Source organism: Acartia tonsa, chromosome 15 (assembly GCF_053477335.1).
Source record: "Acartia tonsa isolate MP-2025a chromosome 15, ASM5347733v1, whole genome shotgun sequence".
Classification (NCBI taxonomy): Eukaryota; Metazoa; Arthropoda; class Copepoda; order Calanoida; family Acartiidae; genus Acartia; species Acartia tonsa.
Window position 1 is genome coordinate 25,615,888 of NC_137274.1, and position 19,205 is coordinate 25,635,092.

A 19,205-nucleotide genomic window follows, 5' to 3' on the forward strand; every position below is an offset into this window, starting at 1 on the left:
ATAGATAGATAGAGAGATATACAGATAGATAAATAGATATTAAGATTGATAAACAGATATATATTTATATATATATGTATAATGTATGTATATAGATGCATACATATATATATATATAGATAGAACAAACTGTTACTAAAGAAATACAAATATAATATAATAATAATATATAACTAACCATAATTATCTTTATAGTTGACATCGGCTCCATGCTCTAGAAGTATTTTGACTACTCCTGTGTTTCCACCCAGTGCTGCCCTCATAAGACTTGTCTCACCTAGATATAAATATATTAGTTACATTGTTTATTATTTTGTTCAGAGTACAGTTATAGATATACAGAGAGAGGTATACAGATAAATGGATATAAAGATAAAGATAGATAGAATATACTAAATATACAATATATAAATAGTATAATAATATTATATTGTAACTAACCATTATGAGCTTTATGGTTGACATCAGCTCCATAGTCTAGAAGTAGACTGACTGTTTCTGTGTTTCCATTTATTGCTGCCCACATAAAACTTGTCCTTCCTAGATATAAATATATTAGTTACATTATATATTCTTTAGTTCAGAGTACAGTTATAGATATACAGAGAGAGGTATACAGAAATAGATAGATATATAGTTAAATGAATATATATGTATTTATATGGATAGAATATTCTAAAGATAAACTATATAGTAAAATAGTATTATGTAACTAACCAGAATTACTTTCATGGTTGACATCGGCTCCATGTTCTAGAAGTATTCTGACTACTTCTGTTTTTCCATACAGTGCTGCATACATAAGACTTGTCCATCCTAGATATAAATATATTAGTTATATTATATATTCTTTAGCTCAGAGTACAGTTATAGATATACAAAAATATGTATGTAGAGAGATAGATATAGATAGATTGAAAGATAGTAAGATAGATAGAGAGATAGTTAAATATATAGATAAAAAGATATATAGGTATCTACAGATAGATACTTAATCCAGACAAAATAAGAACTGGCATTGTAGGCCAACAAAATAATCTGATGTAGACAAGGTTTTTATGTGCATTCAGAACGAGCTATATTGATAGAGACCGTAAATGAGAAAATTTCTCATCAGATTATCAAACATTAACATCATATCATTCATATAATCTCAAAGATAGGGCAAAACTTTCTATTGTTTCCTTAAAAAACGGCTTTTTCCGCCGATTTTTATTATATCCAAGATTGGGGAAAAAATTTCCAGACTATATAAATGTGCAGTTAATTGTCTTTTTTTTCATTCTATAGCTAAAACTAAACTTTTTGACATAGTTCTCTATTTTTTCTAACAGTTAAGCTGACTATTAAAGTGATCACGAAGCAATTTAAAAAAATTTGATATATATTTGGAATTTCTTAATTATTTAAAATTATGACAAAAATTTTGCTAAATTTGATATAAAAAGTGCCTTAAAACTTCTATTTTTAAATTTGCTACAGTACCCAAAAAAATTAACTTACACAATTATGTGTAAAACAAACTTTTAGATTTGTTGGCATTTCTCTTAACACAGATGGAGTTAATAAAATTCATACTTAAAAAATAGAGATATTTCTGCTTTTCATACTGTTGTTATCAATTTTGCTTATTGGCAACTGAAAAAGTTGCAATTAAGGTTTAAAAATGTTTGACCAAATGACTAAAAAGACATTTCTCAGCTTTTTTTAGTGCACCTAACATAACAGGCAATCAGAACAAGTATAGAATAATGTATTATGGAAACACAACTATTATGGAAACACAACTCAAATGGCTTTAGACAGTATTAGTATTAGAGAGTATTAGTATTACAGATAAATTCAGTATAATTTTTGTTGTCAATGTTGTGTCAAAGTGCCTCAATAAAATGATCCTTATAGATGTTATTAAATCTTTTGATTGTGGAATTGTAAAAATATAAGCCCTTTCACCTCACAGCCCAATTGATTGCTTGTGGATTTAATGGGGCTCTAATGGTCTTCTTTGGTATTTATAATATCAATGAAAAACTTTTAAAAATATTTAGACTATACATATCATATTTTTACAATTCCACAATCAAAAGATTTAAATTTGATATCTATATTTTTACTTATAAAATGATACATCTACCACCAGTTTCTTCTTGTTCTAAGGATCATTTTATTGAGGTACTTTAACACAACATTGATAACAAAAATTTTACTGAATTTTACTGTGCATTACTAACACTACATCTCTCTAAAACCATTTCAGGGCCCCCTTAGTTGTGTTTCCATAATACATTATTCTACATTTGTTCTGATTGCCTGTTATATTAGTTGCACTAAAATAAGGTGAGAAATATCTTTTTAGTCATTTGGTCCAACATTTTTGAACCTTGTTTGCAACTTTTTCAGTTGACAAAAACTAGCAAAATTGATTTTATCAGTATTAAAAACAGAAATTTATCTCTTATTTTACAAGTATAAATCTTATTAACTTTATCTGTGTTAAACCTTACAGATTGGAGGGGGGGGGGGTCATATTGAGAGTTGTGACTTCATGACTTTTTAAGTTTAGTAATTATACATCGGCAAGAGTTGGTCTTATAAGGATATCTGGTCTGTGTCGGTCGTGGCATCCGGTCAAAGTTGGTTAGGTGGCACCAAAATTAGAAAAAAATCCAAATAAATCTTAATTTCTTCATTATGACTTTTGTGAATACTGGGATATCAATGAACATCTGAGAATAGTGGTGTTATGACCGTTTGACCGCTTCCTCACCGATTTTATGACCAATTTTTGTCCCGCTTTTACTATAAACTTACATCATGTATATAGTGGCTTCTATTACAGCTAGAGACCTAAAAACTTTTGTAGTACATCCTTGAGCAATAATAAACTTCCGTGAGTAGTAAGGTCATGACTGTTTGACCACTCCTTGACCTATTTTTGACCGATTTTCTATTTTCTACCTGTAATTTTGCTTTTTTTAAGCTGCCAGCTGCCGAATTTTAAAACAGCTTTAGACCAACAAAATTTTTTATGTAGTCTTTTATTGTGATCAGAAACAGATAAAAATATTAATTGGTGCTGCTAACCGCCGTTTTACTGCCGTAACCGCCGAAAATAGCAGTTTCCATTATTTGCCGTTTTTTGGCGATGGTCAGAAAAAGTAATTTTTTTGTTATAAAAAATAAAAGTTCGTCCTAAAATTTGGTGATCCCAGCTTTTAAATTGGCCGCTCTATGGCTGTTTTAATATTTAGCGGCTAAGGAGCGGTCTGACCGCTATGACAAGAAAAAGTAATTTTCTTTAAAAATACACATAAACCACCATAACTGTAACAGGAACCGAGATAGAGGGGGGGTCAATATGACCCTCCCCCCCCCCCCCAATCTATTAATGTGGGAATTGGAGCCCAAGCTGTAAGGCTTAAGAGAAATCTGTGCCAACAAATCTAAAAGTTTGTTTAACACATAATTGTGTAAGTTAATTTTTTTGGGTACTGTAACAAATCTAAAAATAGAAGTTTTAAGGCACTTTTTATAACAAATTTAGCAAATTTGTTGTCATAATTCTAAATAACTAAGTAATTCCAAATATATATCAAATTTTTAAAACTTGCTTTGAGATCACTTTAAAAGCCTCTTATATACAGAACAAATTGTTAATAAATATGTCTAGAAATTTATGTGTTTTTGTATTATACTAATCAATCCCAAAGAGAGAGAGAGGGGGGGGGGACAATGGGCTGTTTATTACACTAGTCCTATAATAACATTTTCTCATTTGTTGGCTTAACAACTTTGGGGACTTTAGTAATTTGATTGGTTGGATCATTAAGTTGAGTGTCTAAACGTTTTAAACACTAATTTTAATCTACTGAAGTATAATCATACATATCATGGTTGGGGATGTACATTAGGGCGGGTTCATATTGGAATTAGACAAAGAGGGGATATGCAACAGATAAAATTAACCTTTAAAACATTTCTGACCGAAAAAGAATTTTAAAAGATTGAGTTTTAGAACGAGACCACTAAAAAATATATTTGATTACTTATTAATATGCAAAGACGACATTCAAAAATTTTTTTGAATCAGAACTATAGCTTCATGGTACTCCCAGGAAAGGCCTTGAGGAGCTGAATCAGGAACTTTTGTCCGTTTCAAAATATCTCGTTCCTAGCCTTAGAAATCACTAAAAAAAACACATTTTTTAAAGGTTTATTGAGAATTGTCCAATTTGTAGAGGTTTTTTTAGATTTTCTCAGGCTAGAAACGAGATTTTTTGAAACGGTCCAAAGTTCCTGATTCTACTCCTCAATACCTTTCCTGGGAGCACCATGAAGCCATAGTTCTGATTCAATAAATTTTTGACTCCCATTTACAAATAGCTATACAATTGAATGTCTGGTCGTCAGTGGTTTTAAGACTTAGGATAAATTTTAAATCTTCCAGAGGTGTATTATACTCATACAAATCAGTTGCAGATCCCCGCTTTGGCCTCAGAAAAAAAATGTCCAAAATCGACCCACCCTAATGTACATCAATTTATCGGTCATTGTCTTATCCCTTTAGATGAATCCAATGATTAAAGCCCACCAAAATGATTTTTCTCTTCAATATTGACTCCAGCATCCAATAACTTGATAACTTCATCAGTAGATCCTGTTTTTACTGCTTCTAATAAATCTAAACAAAATGATTTTTGATTAACATCTTACCTTATTGTAATAGGAATCAATATTCCAAAAGTCAAATAAATATCATAATTATATTATATCACATAAAAATTTATTGCTTCTAGTAAATCTGAACAAAATGATTTTTAATTGACTTTATACCTTGTTGTAATAGGAATCAGTTTTCCAAAAAAAACAAATTAATAGAATAATTATATCACATAAAAATTTATTATTTCTAATAAATCTAAACAAAATGATTTGTAATTTAAAGAAATAAACAAGGATGACAACATCAATAAAAACAAAGCTCTGTAAAGGTAGGACAAACCAACATTAACACTGTAGAGTGTCAAAACAGAATAAGCAGAATATAGATGCATAAGTCTAAACAAAATTGTTAGTAAATTTGTTGCAAAACTACTTGATACAGCTTAAGACATTATAGAGATGCTTTGCTTATAATATTGTACCTTGTTGTAATAGGAATCAGTATTCCAAAAATCAGATATTCATAAGATATGAAAATTTAGTGTCAAATATGTTAAATATCGTCATGTTTTAAATGAACATAAGTACATTCTGTTAACGATTTTAAAGTTTCTACTCTTTCCAAATCGTACCTAACTAATACAGGAATCACTATGCCAAGTTTGAAATTGATAGGACAATTCTAACCTGACTAAATTTAAGAAAAAAGCTTACTGTTATCTAACCGGACTATCCTTAATTATACATACATTGTACATTGTATAGTAGTAGAAAACTGGTTATATATACCAACAACAAAATTAATTTGAAAAAAAATCACGAAACCTGTGTTTTCAGCTGTTGTTAACAAATCAATGTGTTTTAAATGGACGTAATGGCATTCTGGTAACGATAATAGAGTTGCTATGCTTTTAAAATCATACCTAACTACTACAGGAATCACTATGCAAAGTTTGAGATAAATTTTAATATACCTTAATTAACAAAAAAAAAATTGGTTCTGGATGGATGGACAGACTGACGGACCGACTCTAATTATAGAAAAGCTTTGCTTTTAAAAAGAGGCCTTGTACATTTGAATAAAATTCATAATTGTCTATTCATTTGACTTTTGAGTTGGTTAATTCTACGTCGATTGGAAATAATGTTATAAGCTTAAAGAGCATTGTAAGTAGGTAGGGAGAGGACATTGCCTTAATTGAAAAAAAAACATTCAGTTCTGGACGGATGGACAGACTGACGGACCGACCCTCTTATAGAAAAGCTTGGCTTTTAAAAATAAATTTCTTATAGACATTTCTATTTACAGCTTTGGTTGTATAAAATTGCTTACTCGGATCCACATTATTATATCTGCTACCATTTTCTAATCCGTTATCATCTTCTTCAATGTCTAAACAAAAGATGTAACCAAAGTTTATCAGAATTTTTTATTCTGTCAATTATGGTTGGGCAGGATACTTTTTGGCCAGATACCGGATATCCTGCGTATTCCCTATGCCGGATATCCGGCATCCTGCTGGATATCTAGCCAACGACGGATGTCCGGCAAATTACCAGATATCCTGCCAGATAACCGGATATCCGACATTCAAAATCTGGTATCTGGATAGTTTCAGTATCCGGTATCTGGCCGGATATCCGGCCCAACCCTTCTGGCATTTTTCCCTGCACATATTTTTATCTTTAAATATATTTCCAGTATGGCTTATAATATCTGTTGGATTAGAAATCTTGTATAGTATTGTATTACAGACAATTTTCTATGAACATCAAAATAAAAAAAAACCATAAATAAATACCAGTTTTTTATAGACCAGGCCTTTGGCCCCTCAGGGCTAACAAAATTATTTTCAATCTTCTATTTTTTTTTCATTTCAATACCTAAGGAAAGCTGTCTATAATACGGTGCAATGAAGAACTATTTTAGGATGATTTAGGTAAGGATTTGGGAGGAGGGGGAGGGGTGATAGTGAGATTCTTAAGTACAGACAAAGATCCTGTTTTCTTTTTATACAGATTACATTTTGGGCTTATTTAAATGGGGTGTTTTGTTTTTAGGTAAGGTTTTATTAGAGGCAGGACAGCCAGGAGGGTTAGTTTTTAGATTTGAGCCCTGCAGGGTCAAGCCATCCACATGGGTTAGGCAAAAAAGAAAACAATTCATTTTATAAATAGGGGTTTGGGTAAGAATAATTCGAGAGAAACCACAATAAAACAGGGATCTAAAGGGATAAGACAATAGCAGATAAATTGATTTACATTGCCAATGATTATACACAAAATTATACCCGTCTGTTGAATACAATTAGTAGTGGAAACGTTTGGACACTCAACTAAATAAACCAAAAAATCAAAATTCAATAAGTTCCAAAGGTTGTTAAGTCAACAAATAAGAAAATGTTATTATAAGACTTTTGGGACTAGTATTAAAAACAGCGCAATTCCCAACCCCCTGACAATAAAATCTCACCTATAAATTTGGATAAGCATCCTCCAACATATAAGCCTTCTCCAACATATAGCATCAAACAAACCTTAAATATTTTCTTTTTAATTTTATCGTATTCATTCGAAACTGATTAATATCCAGTGGATTAGAGCTGGTTCTCATCCATACAAAAAAACTATGTCTATCATTGTATTATATCCAGTTTTCTAAGAATATAAAAATCTACAATAATATGATTAAAATCAGTTATTTAGCCCATGCCTTCGGCATCTTGGAGTTAAAAAAACTGGTTTTAATCTTTTAATTGTACATGTTATATCCGCAGAAAGCTGTTTATAATACAATGTGCAAAATAACTATTATATACTTTTTTGGCTAACTAACATATACAGAGTTATAGCCAAATACAGAATAAATTAACGGGTCCATTTTATATATATAAAGGGTATTTAAAGAGAAATTGATTTTTGAAAAATTATGAATGCAAAAATTACTAATTTAAATTTTAAATGTCCACAACAACATAACATAACGTTATTCAACCATCTAAAATGTCTGAAGTGCGAAGATTTATTCTGATAAAGTATGACCCTAAAACCACTGGGCTCTTTTTTGTGAAGTAAAACATGATTTTTTGCAAAAATGAAATTAGATTAAAGAGATTACTTCCCACCTCAGATGTCCATTAAAAACACAGGAACGGCAAAAATCATCAAAATTGATACATAAACAGTCTTTCCAAAATTTTTTATGTGCTAAATTAAAGACAAAGTTATTGAAAATCCATTTCTCTTAAAAGACTTTTTATATTTAATCCTTTATACTAATTTTAGATTAAATTTCCTCCCCCCTCCCCCCCCAAAAAAATGTAATTATATTTTTTTGGGGGGGAGGGAAATTTTCTAGGGGAGATTTCTTTTCGGAGGGTAGTTGTACCCTCCGATAAAATGGCTATAAACCTTCTTGGGACCTATGATAAGCAACACTGTAAAGGAGAATCCTATATGTTCAGCAGTACTGGGATTCTTTGGTACAAACAGACAGACAAAAAAACATCCTTTTACAATATAATTAGGATATATATAGATAGATAGATAGAAAGATAGAAAGATAGATAGATAGATAGATAGATAGATAGATAGATAGATAGATAGATAGATAGATAGATAGATAGATAGATAGATAGATAGATAGATAGATAGATAGATAGATAGATAGAAAGATAGATAGATAGATAGATAGATAGATAGATAGATAGACCCATGCAAAATATTTTTTTACTGGTACAAACACTGCAAAGTTTTAAAATCTGCCAAAAAAAAAACTTTTTTTAAAGCTTTTGTACCATCTCAATTTTAAAGATTTAACAAAATTTCAATTCTAGTGTGTCGATATAAACCTGAAATTTACCAAAATTATAACATATGAAGGTATAGCAAGTAATAAGAAAACGTTATTATAAAACTTTGAGGACTAGTGTAATAAACAGCCTATAGTCCTCCCTCTTTCTCTGGATGTAACTATAGTAATACTTACAAAGCTAAATGTGTTCATGATGACAAACGCCACAAAACTGATTTTAGGTCCGAGTACTTGAATCCTAGTAATTTCTCTCTATTTCGTTTTTCTGGTAATTCACCAGGTTAAAAATAGAAAGTGACTACTGGTATATGGTCCTACTTGACCTAGTACTGAAGAATTTGGGTGGTGGTGCGTGCGCGTGTGTGTACTTGTGAGCGCGCGCACGTGTGTGTGTTTGAAATTGTATGAATAGTTTTGAGGACACTAAAAAAACCAGGGATCAAAGGGATAAGACAATGGCTGATAAATTAATGTACATTCTCAAAGATGATAAACAAAATTATCCCTTCTGAAGATTATAATTAGTGGTTGAAACGTTTGAACACTTAACTTAATGAAGCAATTAATCAAAACTCACATAAGTCCCCAAAGTTGTAAAGACAACGAATAAGAAAACGTTGTTATAAAACTTTAGGGACTAGTGTAATAAACAACCCATTGTCCCCTATCAAGTATTTTATAGATTATTGCTTTATTTCCAAAAAGTTTTATAACATTTTCTTATTCATTGGCTTAATAGTGTCCAATCCTTTTCACCACTAATAGTATATAAGGGGTAATTTTGTTTACATTAATTCATCAGCTATTGTCTTATCCCTTATCTTAAGATTCCTGGTCAGATCAACTAAAGCACGGACATTTTCTTTTTTTTATGTTGTAAATTACCAACTTTCAAGACAAGGACAGATTTTATCAGGATGTATATCTATACTACATAGTAGGCTATTTTTTTGGGGCTTGGAACACCCCCAACCCACCAAAAATATAATTCCTCCCCCCCCCCCCAATTTTTTAGGCAGACAATTAAAATGTTTATAAATTTATTTATTTATTTATTTTTTTTTATATTTTTTTTTCTTATTAAAATGTGGTAGTGGCAGCACCAGAGGTACTTAATTTTATTTAAATTAACTCTTGGGACAAAGCCCCTAGAGGCTAAGGGCAAAGCCACTAGTTTATGTAAAAAGTAACAAGATATGTGTATGTCTGTAATAGTTTAGAAACAAAGCGATAATCGTTACTAGAAAGTCCGTGTGCGTTTTTCACTATATAAATATTTTATTAATCTGATTTTTAGAACAATGATTCCAAGGACGACCCTCCCCTTTAAGCCATTGTCTCCCATCTTGCTAGATGAACGATCTGGCCAATAAATGATATCCATGTTAGCAAACTTAATTGGCGACAATTTTTGCCCTGGTCATGACGTCATCAATTGGTGAAAGTGTTGTTACCCTTGGAAAACTTGATTTTTTATCAGAGAGAGAGAGAGAGAGAGAGAGGAGACTAGTTCCCAAAGTTTTATAATACCGTTTTGTATTTGTTATAAACAATTTTGGGGGCTTTTACTGAATTTTAATTGGTTGGTTTATTAAGTTGAGTGTTCAAATGTTTCAACCACTATTTTTGATATTCAGAAGATGTAATTTTGTGTTCCATCATAGGGGATGTACATCAATTTATCGGCCATTGTCTTATCCCTTTAGATCCCTGTATTTTTTTTAAAGGCCATATCTGAAATCAAGGACCTAGTGAATTCTAAGCATTTTTTGAAGGAATTTAAAAGGATAGTTGGGGGTAATCTATGTATTTTTGCTTTTTATTTTGCTTCATTACTTTGTTTTTTTTACTTTCTTGTAAATTTAAAGTCTCATTTAAATTCATTTCAGTCAATCAATAAATGTTTAGGTTTGTGGCATTTTAAAGATAATGATCGCATTAATAGTGTTTTCTCGTATTCATTCGAATCTGGTGGATAGGAACCGGTTCTCATCCATACGAAAAAACTATGTCTAGCACCGTATTACAACCAGTTTTCTACGATCATAAAAATGTACAATCATAAGATTAAACCAGATTTTTTTTAGCCAATGCCTTCGGCATCTCGGGGCTAAAAAGACTGTTTTTAATCTTATAATTGTACATTTTATATCCGCGGAAAGCCGTTTATAATACGATGCGAGAAATAACTATTATCGTATTATAGACAACTGTCCGCTGATAGATTAAACCAGATTTGTTAGCCTAAAGGGGACTAAGGCCTGGTATAGCAAAACTGGTATTAATATTATGAATTTTATGTTAATATTTGTAGAAAACTGGCTTTAGTACTATGTAATAAATAATTTTTCAATTTGACTTAGAAGTAGTTCTAATACAGCAGATATTAATCGGTTTGGAAGCCATATCGTAAAAGGCCTTAACCCTTACAGATCGGGCCCCTATTCCCACCTTAATAGATCGGGGAGGGGGGGGGTCATATTGACCCCCCCTCTATCTCGGCTCCTGGTACAGATAAAGACGTAAAAATTTTATCTGGTGGTTCATGTGTATTTTTAGAGAAAATTACTTTTTCTAGTCATAGCAGTCAGACCGCTCCTTAGCCGCTTTTTAGCGGCCAGCCGCTAAATTTTAAAACAGCTGTAGAGCGGCCAATTTTGCAGCTAGGATAACCAAATTTTAGGACGAACTTTTATTTTTCATAACAAAAAAATTACTTTTTCTGATCAACGCCGAAAAACGGCAAATAACGGAAACCGCCATTTTCGGCGGTTACGGCGGTAAAACGGCGATTGGCGGCGCAAATTAATATTTTTATCTGTTTATTATTGCTCAAGGATTTACCAAAAAAAATTATAGGTCTCTAGCTGTAATAGAAGCCACGATATTCATGATATATGTCTGTAGTAAAAGCCGGATAAAAATCGGTCATAAAGTCGGTCAGGGAGCGGTCAAACGGTCATAACACCACTTTTCTCAGATGGTCATTGATATCTAAGTATTCACCAAAAGAATTTTAGGTTTCTATCTTATACACAAAAGTCATAATGTAGAAATTGAGATTTATTTAGAATTTTTTCTAGTTTTTTTTGCTACCCAACCGACTTTGACCGGACACCACGACCGACACAGACCAGATATCCTAATAAAATCAACTCTTGCTGACGTATAATTACTAAACTTAAAAAGTCATGAAGTTACAGCTCTCCATCTTACCTACAAAAAAAATGAGATTGAAAAAACTAGAGGGGGGGCTCTTTGAGCCCCCCCCCCCCAATCTGTAAGGGTTAATATTATTTTATTTTATATTATAATAGCGGCTACACCCCTAGAGGCCTCTAGGGGCACTTGAGGAGGGGGAGTCAAATTTGATAACCCAATTTCTTATTTTAGATTTTAAATAAAAAGTAAAAAAATATTTTGGGGGGTGAAAATTTTTTTTTTGTGGGGGTGGGGGAAGGGGCCTTCACCCCAAATTTTTAATTTTAGTTAAAACTTTTTTTTTGTGGGGGGGAGGATTTTTCATTTTTGGGGGGGGGAGTTGGGGGTGTCTCAACTCCTAAGAAAAAAGTTATAAACCTTCCCGTGACCTAAGAGAAGCTACCATGTTAAGCGGTTAGCGAGATCCTTCGGTACAGACACCCAGACACACAGATACACAAACAGACAAACATCCTGTAACTTTAGTATAAGGATTGACTTCGATTACGGGTAGTATTCAACATTCAGACAGACAGACATACAGACTGATAGATAGACAGACAAAGTGAGTTATACAGAATCCTACTTTCTAATTCACTAGCGGTTGCGCCTCAAGTTTCTAAAGGCTCTGTCTGTATTGAAAGAGGTAGGAATTTGGAAATGCAGAAAAAATTTATAAAATTTTGCAAAGACATTAATGAAAAAAATAGCCTAAAATCATATAAGTTTCCTTAAAATAAAGATTCCAATCGGTTCAAAATCTATTAAAATCCTAAGCTTCAGAAAAAAAATATTATTTGATATGAATTTGTTCAAGAATTAAAATGACCTTAAATTGTACACTTTTAGTTTTGTTATCATTATAATAGAAGCAAAAAAGATTAAACCCTCTACACAAAACAAAGTGAACAACAACAATTGATGTTGAATATACGTGGATATTATGACAGGGAAAAATTGTCGTCAATTTAGGTTGCTAACATGGACATCATTATTGGTTTGTTCGTTATCCAGTAGGAGGAGAGGGGATGAAGAATTCGTTATTTTAGCCTGCTGCGACTTTCACTATATTCGAGAATATGAAAATCTGGTGTTATATCCAAGTAATATTAAATCCATTAAAACCCCCGTGTCCAAGGAAATAGGTTTCTATAGCTCGATTTCTTGAACAAACAGCTTGGTACATAGGGTTTACTAGGGGGAAATTCCTTATGTGTTACCTATGGGAAAGTGATTCCCTATGACGCACTTACAGAAAGTGTCTCATGAATAATACTTATGTTAGCTGTGTGTATTTTTCACATATGTAATTAGCTGAGGGAAGTAAGCTATCATAAGTATTTAAAAGCAATGTTGCCACATTTTTAATTATTATGTTGTCCAATTTTTTTAACAGTTTGATTTACACAAAGCCCATTTTGAAGATCTTATTAAATGTCTTCTTCTCTAAATTCCGGAAATAGAATCATAAAATGATAATAGTAAACATAACTATTATTTTTAAGTATTAATATAATTTTTAGAAACAATAATTTAATCAATATAATAACTTTTCTTAATTATTTAGGTAATACAAATATGTCCTTAAATTTTTTTTCTTATTAACCCTTAAAGATCGGGGGGGGGGGGCTCAAAGAGCCCCCCCCTCTAGTTTTTTCAATCTCATTTTTTTTGTAGGTAAGTTGGAGAGCTGTAACTTCATGACTTTTTAAGTTTAGTAATTATACGTCGGCAAGAGTTGATTTTATTAGGATATCTGGTCTGTGTCGGTCGTGGTGACCGGTCAAAGTCGGTTGGGTAGCAAAAAAAATTAGAAAAATAAATCTTAATTTCTACATTATGACTTTTGTGTATAGGGTAGAAACCTAAAATTTTTTTGGTGAATACTTAGATATCAATGACCTTCTGAGAAAAGTGATATTATGACCGTTTGACCGCTCCCTGACCAACTTTATGACCGATTTTTGTCCAGCTTTTACTACAGACATAAATCATGAATATCGTAACTTCTATTACAGCTAGAGACCTATAATTTTTTTTGGTAAATAATTGAGCAATAATAAACAGATAAAATATTAATTTGCGCCGCCAACCGCCGTTTTACCGCCGTACCCGCCGAAAATGGCGGTTTCCGTTATTTGCCGTTTTTCGGCGATGATCAAAAAAAATAATTTTTTTGTTATGAAAAATAAAAGTTCTTCCTAAAATTTGGTCATCCTTGCTGCAAAATTGGCCGCTCTACAGCTGTTTTAAAATTTAGCGGCTGGCCGCTAAAAAGCGGCTAAGGAGCGGTCTGGCCGCTATGACAAGAAAAAGTAATTTTCTCTAAAAATACACATGAACCACCAGAAAAAAATTTTACGTCTTTATCTGTACCAGGAGCCGAGATAGAGGGGGGGGCTCAAAGAGCCCCCCCCCCCCCCCCAATCTATTAAGGTGGGAATTGGGGCCCGATCTGTAAGGGTTAACAAATTAAGTTTACAAAGAGTGTAGATAAATCAAGAAAAATACAAAGAGTAAATCTTTATACAAAAGTAACAGGATGCTTATCTGTATGTTCGTCTGTACCAAAGGATAATTGAACAAAATCTTTTTTGCAGGGACAATGTTTGTCTCTGTAATAATTATCTTTTAGAGAAACTGCAGCTGCTGAAATCGCTGCCACTGGCAAAAAAAAATTTTTCACCATTTCTTGCCATTTCAGACAATATTGTATCATCAACCCTTACAGATCGGGGGGGGGGGTCATATTGACCCCCCCCTCTATTTTTTCAATGTCATTTTTTTTGTAGGTAAGATAGAGAGTTGTGACTTCATGACTTTTTAAGTTTAGTAATTACACGTCGGCAAGAGTTGATTTTATTAGGATATCTGGTCTGTGTCGGTCATGGTGTCTGGTCAAAGTCGGTTGGGTAGCACCAAAATAAAAAAAATTCTAAATAAATCTTAATTTCTACATTATGACTTTGTATATAAGGTAGAAACCTAAAACTTTTTGGTGAATATCAATGACCTTATGAGAAAAGTGGTGTTATGACCGTTTGACCGCACCCTGACCGACTTTATGACCGATTTTTGTCCGGCTTTTACTACAGACATATATCATAAATATCGTGGCTTCTATTACAGCTAGAGACCTATAAATTTTTTTGGTAAATCCTTGATTAATAATAAACAGATAAAAATATTAATTTGCGCCGCCAACCGCCATTTTACCGCCGTAACCGCCGAAAATGGCGGTTTCCGTTATTTTCCGTTTTTTGGCGATGATCAGAAAAAGTAATTTTTTTGTTATGAAAAATAAAAGTTTGTCCTAAAATTTGGTCATCCTAGCTGCAAAATTGGCCGCTCTACAGCTGTTTTAAAATTTAGCGGCTGGCCGCTAAAAAGCGGCTAAGGAGCGGCCTGACCGCTATGACTAGAAAAAGTAATTTTCTCTAAAAATACACATGAACCACCAGAAAAATTTTTTTACGTCTTTATCTGTAACAGAAGCCGAGATAGAGGGGGGGTCAATATGACCCCCCCCCCAATCTATTAAGGTGGGAATAGGGGCCCGATCTGTAAGGGTTAAAGACAATGTTATTTTTTTCCAAAAATTTTCCACTGCGAGAGCACTTAGTAATTTTTTGTAGAATTTTTAATAATAAATTCTAATGTTAGGCTTTTATTTTGTTTTAGTTTGTTAATGGTCTACATAAAAAAGCAGTTACATCCCCCTTGAAGAAATAAATTAAAACCGTGGTGGGAATAGAATTAATTAAAGAGTTTTATTTTCTATATTATCTTCCATATAGAACAATTTTTATCATTGTTTATTTTAGTTTTCTGGAGCTTTTTTTTTTGTGTTTAAATTCTAATCTACAAAAGTAACTTGAAAAACATATCTACTTAATTCTACCCTCCCAAAATTATTGTTGTTATGCATAAATGCCCCGTAAAAATCGATTAATAACTCATGAATTTGACAGCTAAGCTTAGGTAAAACAGCTTATTCACATAAGGAATAGCCTGTTCCAAATGTAACATAAGGATTAAATTCACATATGTAAATGACGTCCACTTAGGGAATTTACTTCGGGAATTCACTTCGGTTTTACATCGGGATTGTTTATGATACACTTTTTCTATGAGTTCACTCAGTGAAAGCTGTCATAGGGAAAATCAAATTCTTCAAGAAATCGAGCTTATAGTAGTAAAAAAGAGTGTTTTTAAAATGCTGTCAAAATCTACAAATTAAAAGTATTACTAAATGTAATCAAGGCATATATTATAATATTAGCTGAACTTAAAAATAAGGAGGGGGGTTTTGTGCTCAACAAGGCACTTTGAGAGAAAACACCTAATGATACAATATCATTTTATGAATGAATATTCAATTACATTAATATAAATTAGCTATTTCTAAATAGAGTTTAAACTGAAAGATATGAACACTTTTTTAAAGTTTAAAAGAGCCCCCCCCCCCCAATCTATTAAGGTGGGAATTGGGGCCCGATCTGTAAGGGTTAACAAATTAAGTTTACAAAGAGTGTAGATAAATCAAGAAAAATACAAAGAGTAAATCTTTATACAAAAGTAACAGGATGCTTATCTGTATGTTCGTCTGTACCAAAGGATAATTGAACAAAATCTTTTTTGCAGGGACAATGTTTGTCTCTGTAATAATTATCTTTTAGAGAAACTGCAGCTGCTGAAATCGCTGCCACTGGCAAAAAAAAAATTTTCACCATTTCTTGCCATATCAGACAATATTGTATCATCAACCCTTACAGATCGGGGGGGGGGGGGTCATATTGACCCCCCCCTCTATTTTTTCAATGTCATTTTTTTTGTAGGTAAGATATAGAGTTGTGACTTCATGACTTTTTAAGTTTAGTAATTACACGTCGGCAAGAGTTGATTTTATTAGGATATCTGGTCTGTGTCGGTCATGGTGTCTGGTCAAAGTCGGTTGGGTAGCACCAAAATAAAAAAAAATTCTAAATAAATCTTAATTTCTACATTATGACTTTGTATATAAGGTAGAAACCTAAAACTTTTTGGTGAATATCAATGACCTTATGAGAAAAGTGGTGTTATGACCGTTTGACCGCACCCTGACCGACTTTATGACCGATTTTTGTCCGGCTTTTACTACAGACATATATCATAAATATCGTGGCTTCTATTACAGCTAGAGACCTATAAATTTTTTTGGTAAATCCTTGATTAATAATAAACAGATAAAAATATTAATTTGCGCCGCCAACCGCCGTTTTACCGCCGTAACCGCCGAAAATGGCGGTTTCCGTTATTTTCCGTTTTTTGGCAATGATCAGAAAAAGTAATTTTTTTGTTATGAAAAATAAAAGTTTGTCCTAAAATTTGGTCATCCTAGCTGCAAAATTGGCCGCTCTACAGCTGTTTTAAAATTTAGCGGCTGGCCGCTAAAAAGCGGCTAAGGAGCGGCCTGACCGCTATGACTAGAAAAAGTAATTTTCTCTAAAAATACACATGAACCACCAGAAAAAATTTTTTACGTCTTTATCTGTAACAGAAGCCGAGATAGAGGGGGGGTCAATATGACCCCCCCCCCAATCTATTAAGGTGGGAATAGGGGCCTGATCTGTAAGGGTTAAAGACAATGTTATTTTTTTCCAAAAAAATTCACTGCGAGAGCACTTAGTAATTTTTTGTAGAACTTTTAATAATAAATTCTAATGTTAGGCTTTTATTTTGTTTTAGTTTGTTAATGGTCTACATAAAAAAAGCAGTTACATCCCCCTTGAAGAAATAAATTAAAACCGTGGTGGGATTAGAATTAATTAAAGAGTTTTATTTTCTATATTATCTTCCATATAGAACAATTTTTATCATTGTTTATTTTAGTTTTCTGGAGCTTTTTTTTTTGTGTTTAAATTCTAATCTACAAAAGTAACTTGAAAAACATATCTACTTAATTCTACCCTCCCAAAATTATTGTTGTTATGCATAAATGCCCCGTAAAAATCGATTAATAACTCATGAATTTGACAGCTAAGCTTAGGTAAAACAGCTTATTCACATAAGGAATAGCCTGTTCCCCATGTAACATAAGGATTAAATTCACATATGTAAATGACGTCCACTTAGGGAATTTACTTCGGGAATTCACTTCGGTTTTACATCGGGATTGTTTATGATACACTTTTTCTATGAGTTCACTCAGTGAAAGCTGTCATAGGGAAAATCAAATTCTTCAAGAAATCGAGCTTATAGTAGTAAAAAAGAGTGTTTTTAAAATGCTGTCAAAATCTACAAATTAAAAGTATTACTAAATGTAATCAAGGCATATATTATAATATTAGCTGAACTTAAAAATAAGGAGGGGGGTTTTGTGCTCAACAAGGCACTTTGAGAGAAAACACCTAATGATACAATATCATTTTATGAATGAATATTCAATTACATTAATATAAATTAGCTATTTCTAAATAGAGTTTAAACTGAAAGATATGAACACTTTTTTAAAGTTTAAAATTCACGTGATTTTAACCTGAATATCATAGAGTTTATAACCAGTATTGTTACAAAATAAACAAAACCCCAAAAAATCTTCCCTATATAAAAGTAATGTGATGTCTCTCTATCTATGTGTGTCTGTCTGTAGCTTAAGATCTCAAGATTTTAACCTGAATATCATAGAGTTTATAAACAGTATTGTTACAAAATAACCACATTTATCCTTACATTAAAGTAACAGGATGTCTCTATGTCTGTGTGTCTGTCTGTAGCTTAAGATCACAAAAATTTAACCTGAATATGAGTTTATAACCAGTATTGCTACAAAATAAACAAAACATTTACCCTTATATAAAAGTAATGGGATGTCTTTGTTTATATTTGTGTCTGTCTGTAGCTTAAGATCTCATGATTTAACCTGAATATTATAGAATATATTATCAGGATTGGGATCTACTGCAGTTCACGGTAAAATATTGCTGGTAACGAATATTGCCAAAAATTTATGAATTTTAAAGGCTGATAGCTGCCAAATGGCTGAACGTACAGATCATACCCGCACACTATTTTAAGTGGTATAAGAAGGCCTACAAATAATCTGGAATAGCCAAGATCCAATGATGCACAGGGAAAGCTTCACTGAAGAAAAAAACGCATAAAATAGGTCTTTTTCGCGCATTTCTCTGCACTGCTAGATAATTATGCATTATTGATTTATGGCTATTTCAGATTATTTGTAGGCCTTCTTATGCCGCTTAAAACAGTGTGCAGGCAAGATCTGTACGCTCAGCCGTTTGGCAGCTAGCAGCCTTTAAAATTCAAAAAATTTTGGCAATATTTTACCGTGAACTGCAGTAGATCCCAGTATTGTTACAAAATAAACAAAATTTATCCATATATAAAAGTAACAGGATGTCTCCCTATGTCTGTGTATCTGTTTGTAGCTTAAGATCACAAGATTTTAACCTGAATATTATAAAGTTTATAACCAGTATGGTTACAAAATAGACAAAACATTTATTCTTATATAAAAGTAATAGGATGT

At 32.3% G+C, this 19,205-nt stretch overlaps 1 protein-coding gene across 2 annotated transcripts in view; it reads right to left on the bottom strand.

Annotated features, from left to right (window-relative positions):
- The window catches only part of LOC145307174 (uncharacterized), a 30,499-nt gene extending 21,742 nt beyond the window's left edge, over positions 1-8,757 (bottom strand). For both annotated transcript variants that reach the window (XM_080149526.1, XM_080149525.1), the window contains exons 1-7: positions 8,651-8,757; positions 7,136-7,199; positions 5,996-6,055; positions 4,592-4,681; positions 718-816; positions 442-540; positions 179-277 (exon numbers count right to left, since the gene is read on the bottom strand). In XM_080149526.1, the coding sequence (XP_080005652.1) occupies positions 179-277; positions 442-540; positions 718-816; positions 4,592-4,681; positions 5,996-6,055; positions 7,136-7,199; positions 8,651-8,668 (529 nt within the window). In that variant the 5' untranslated portion in view covers positions 8,669-8,757. The remainder of the gene's footprint in view (positions 1-178; positions 278-441; positions 541-717; positions 817-4,591; positions 4,682-5,995; positions 6,056-7,135; positions 7,200-8,650) is intronic.
- Positions 8,758-19,205: the final 10,448 nt, after the last annotated feature.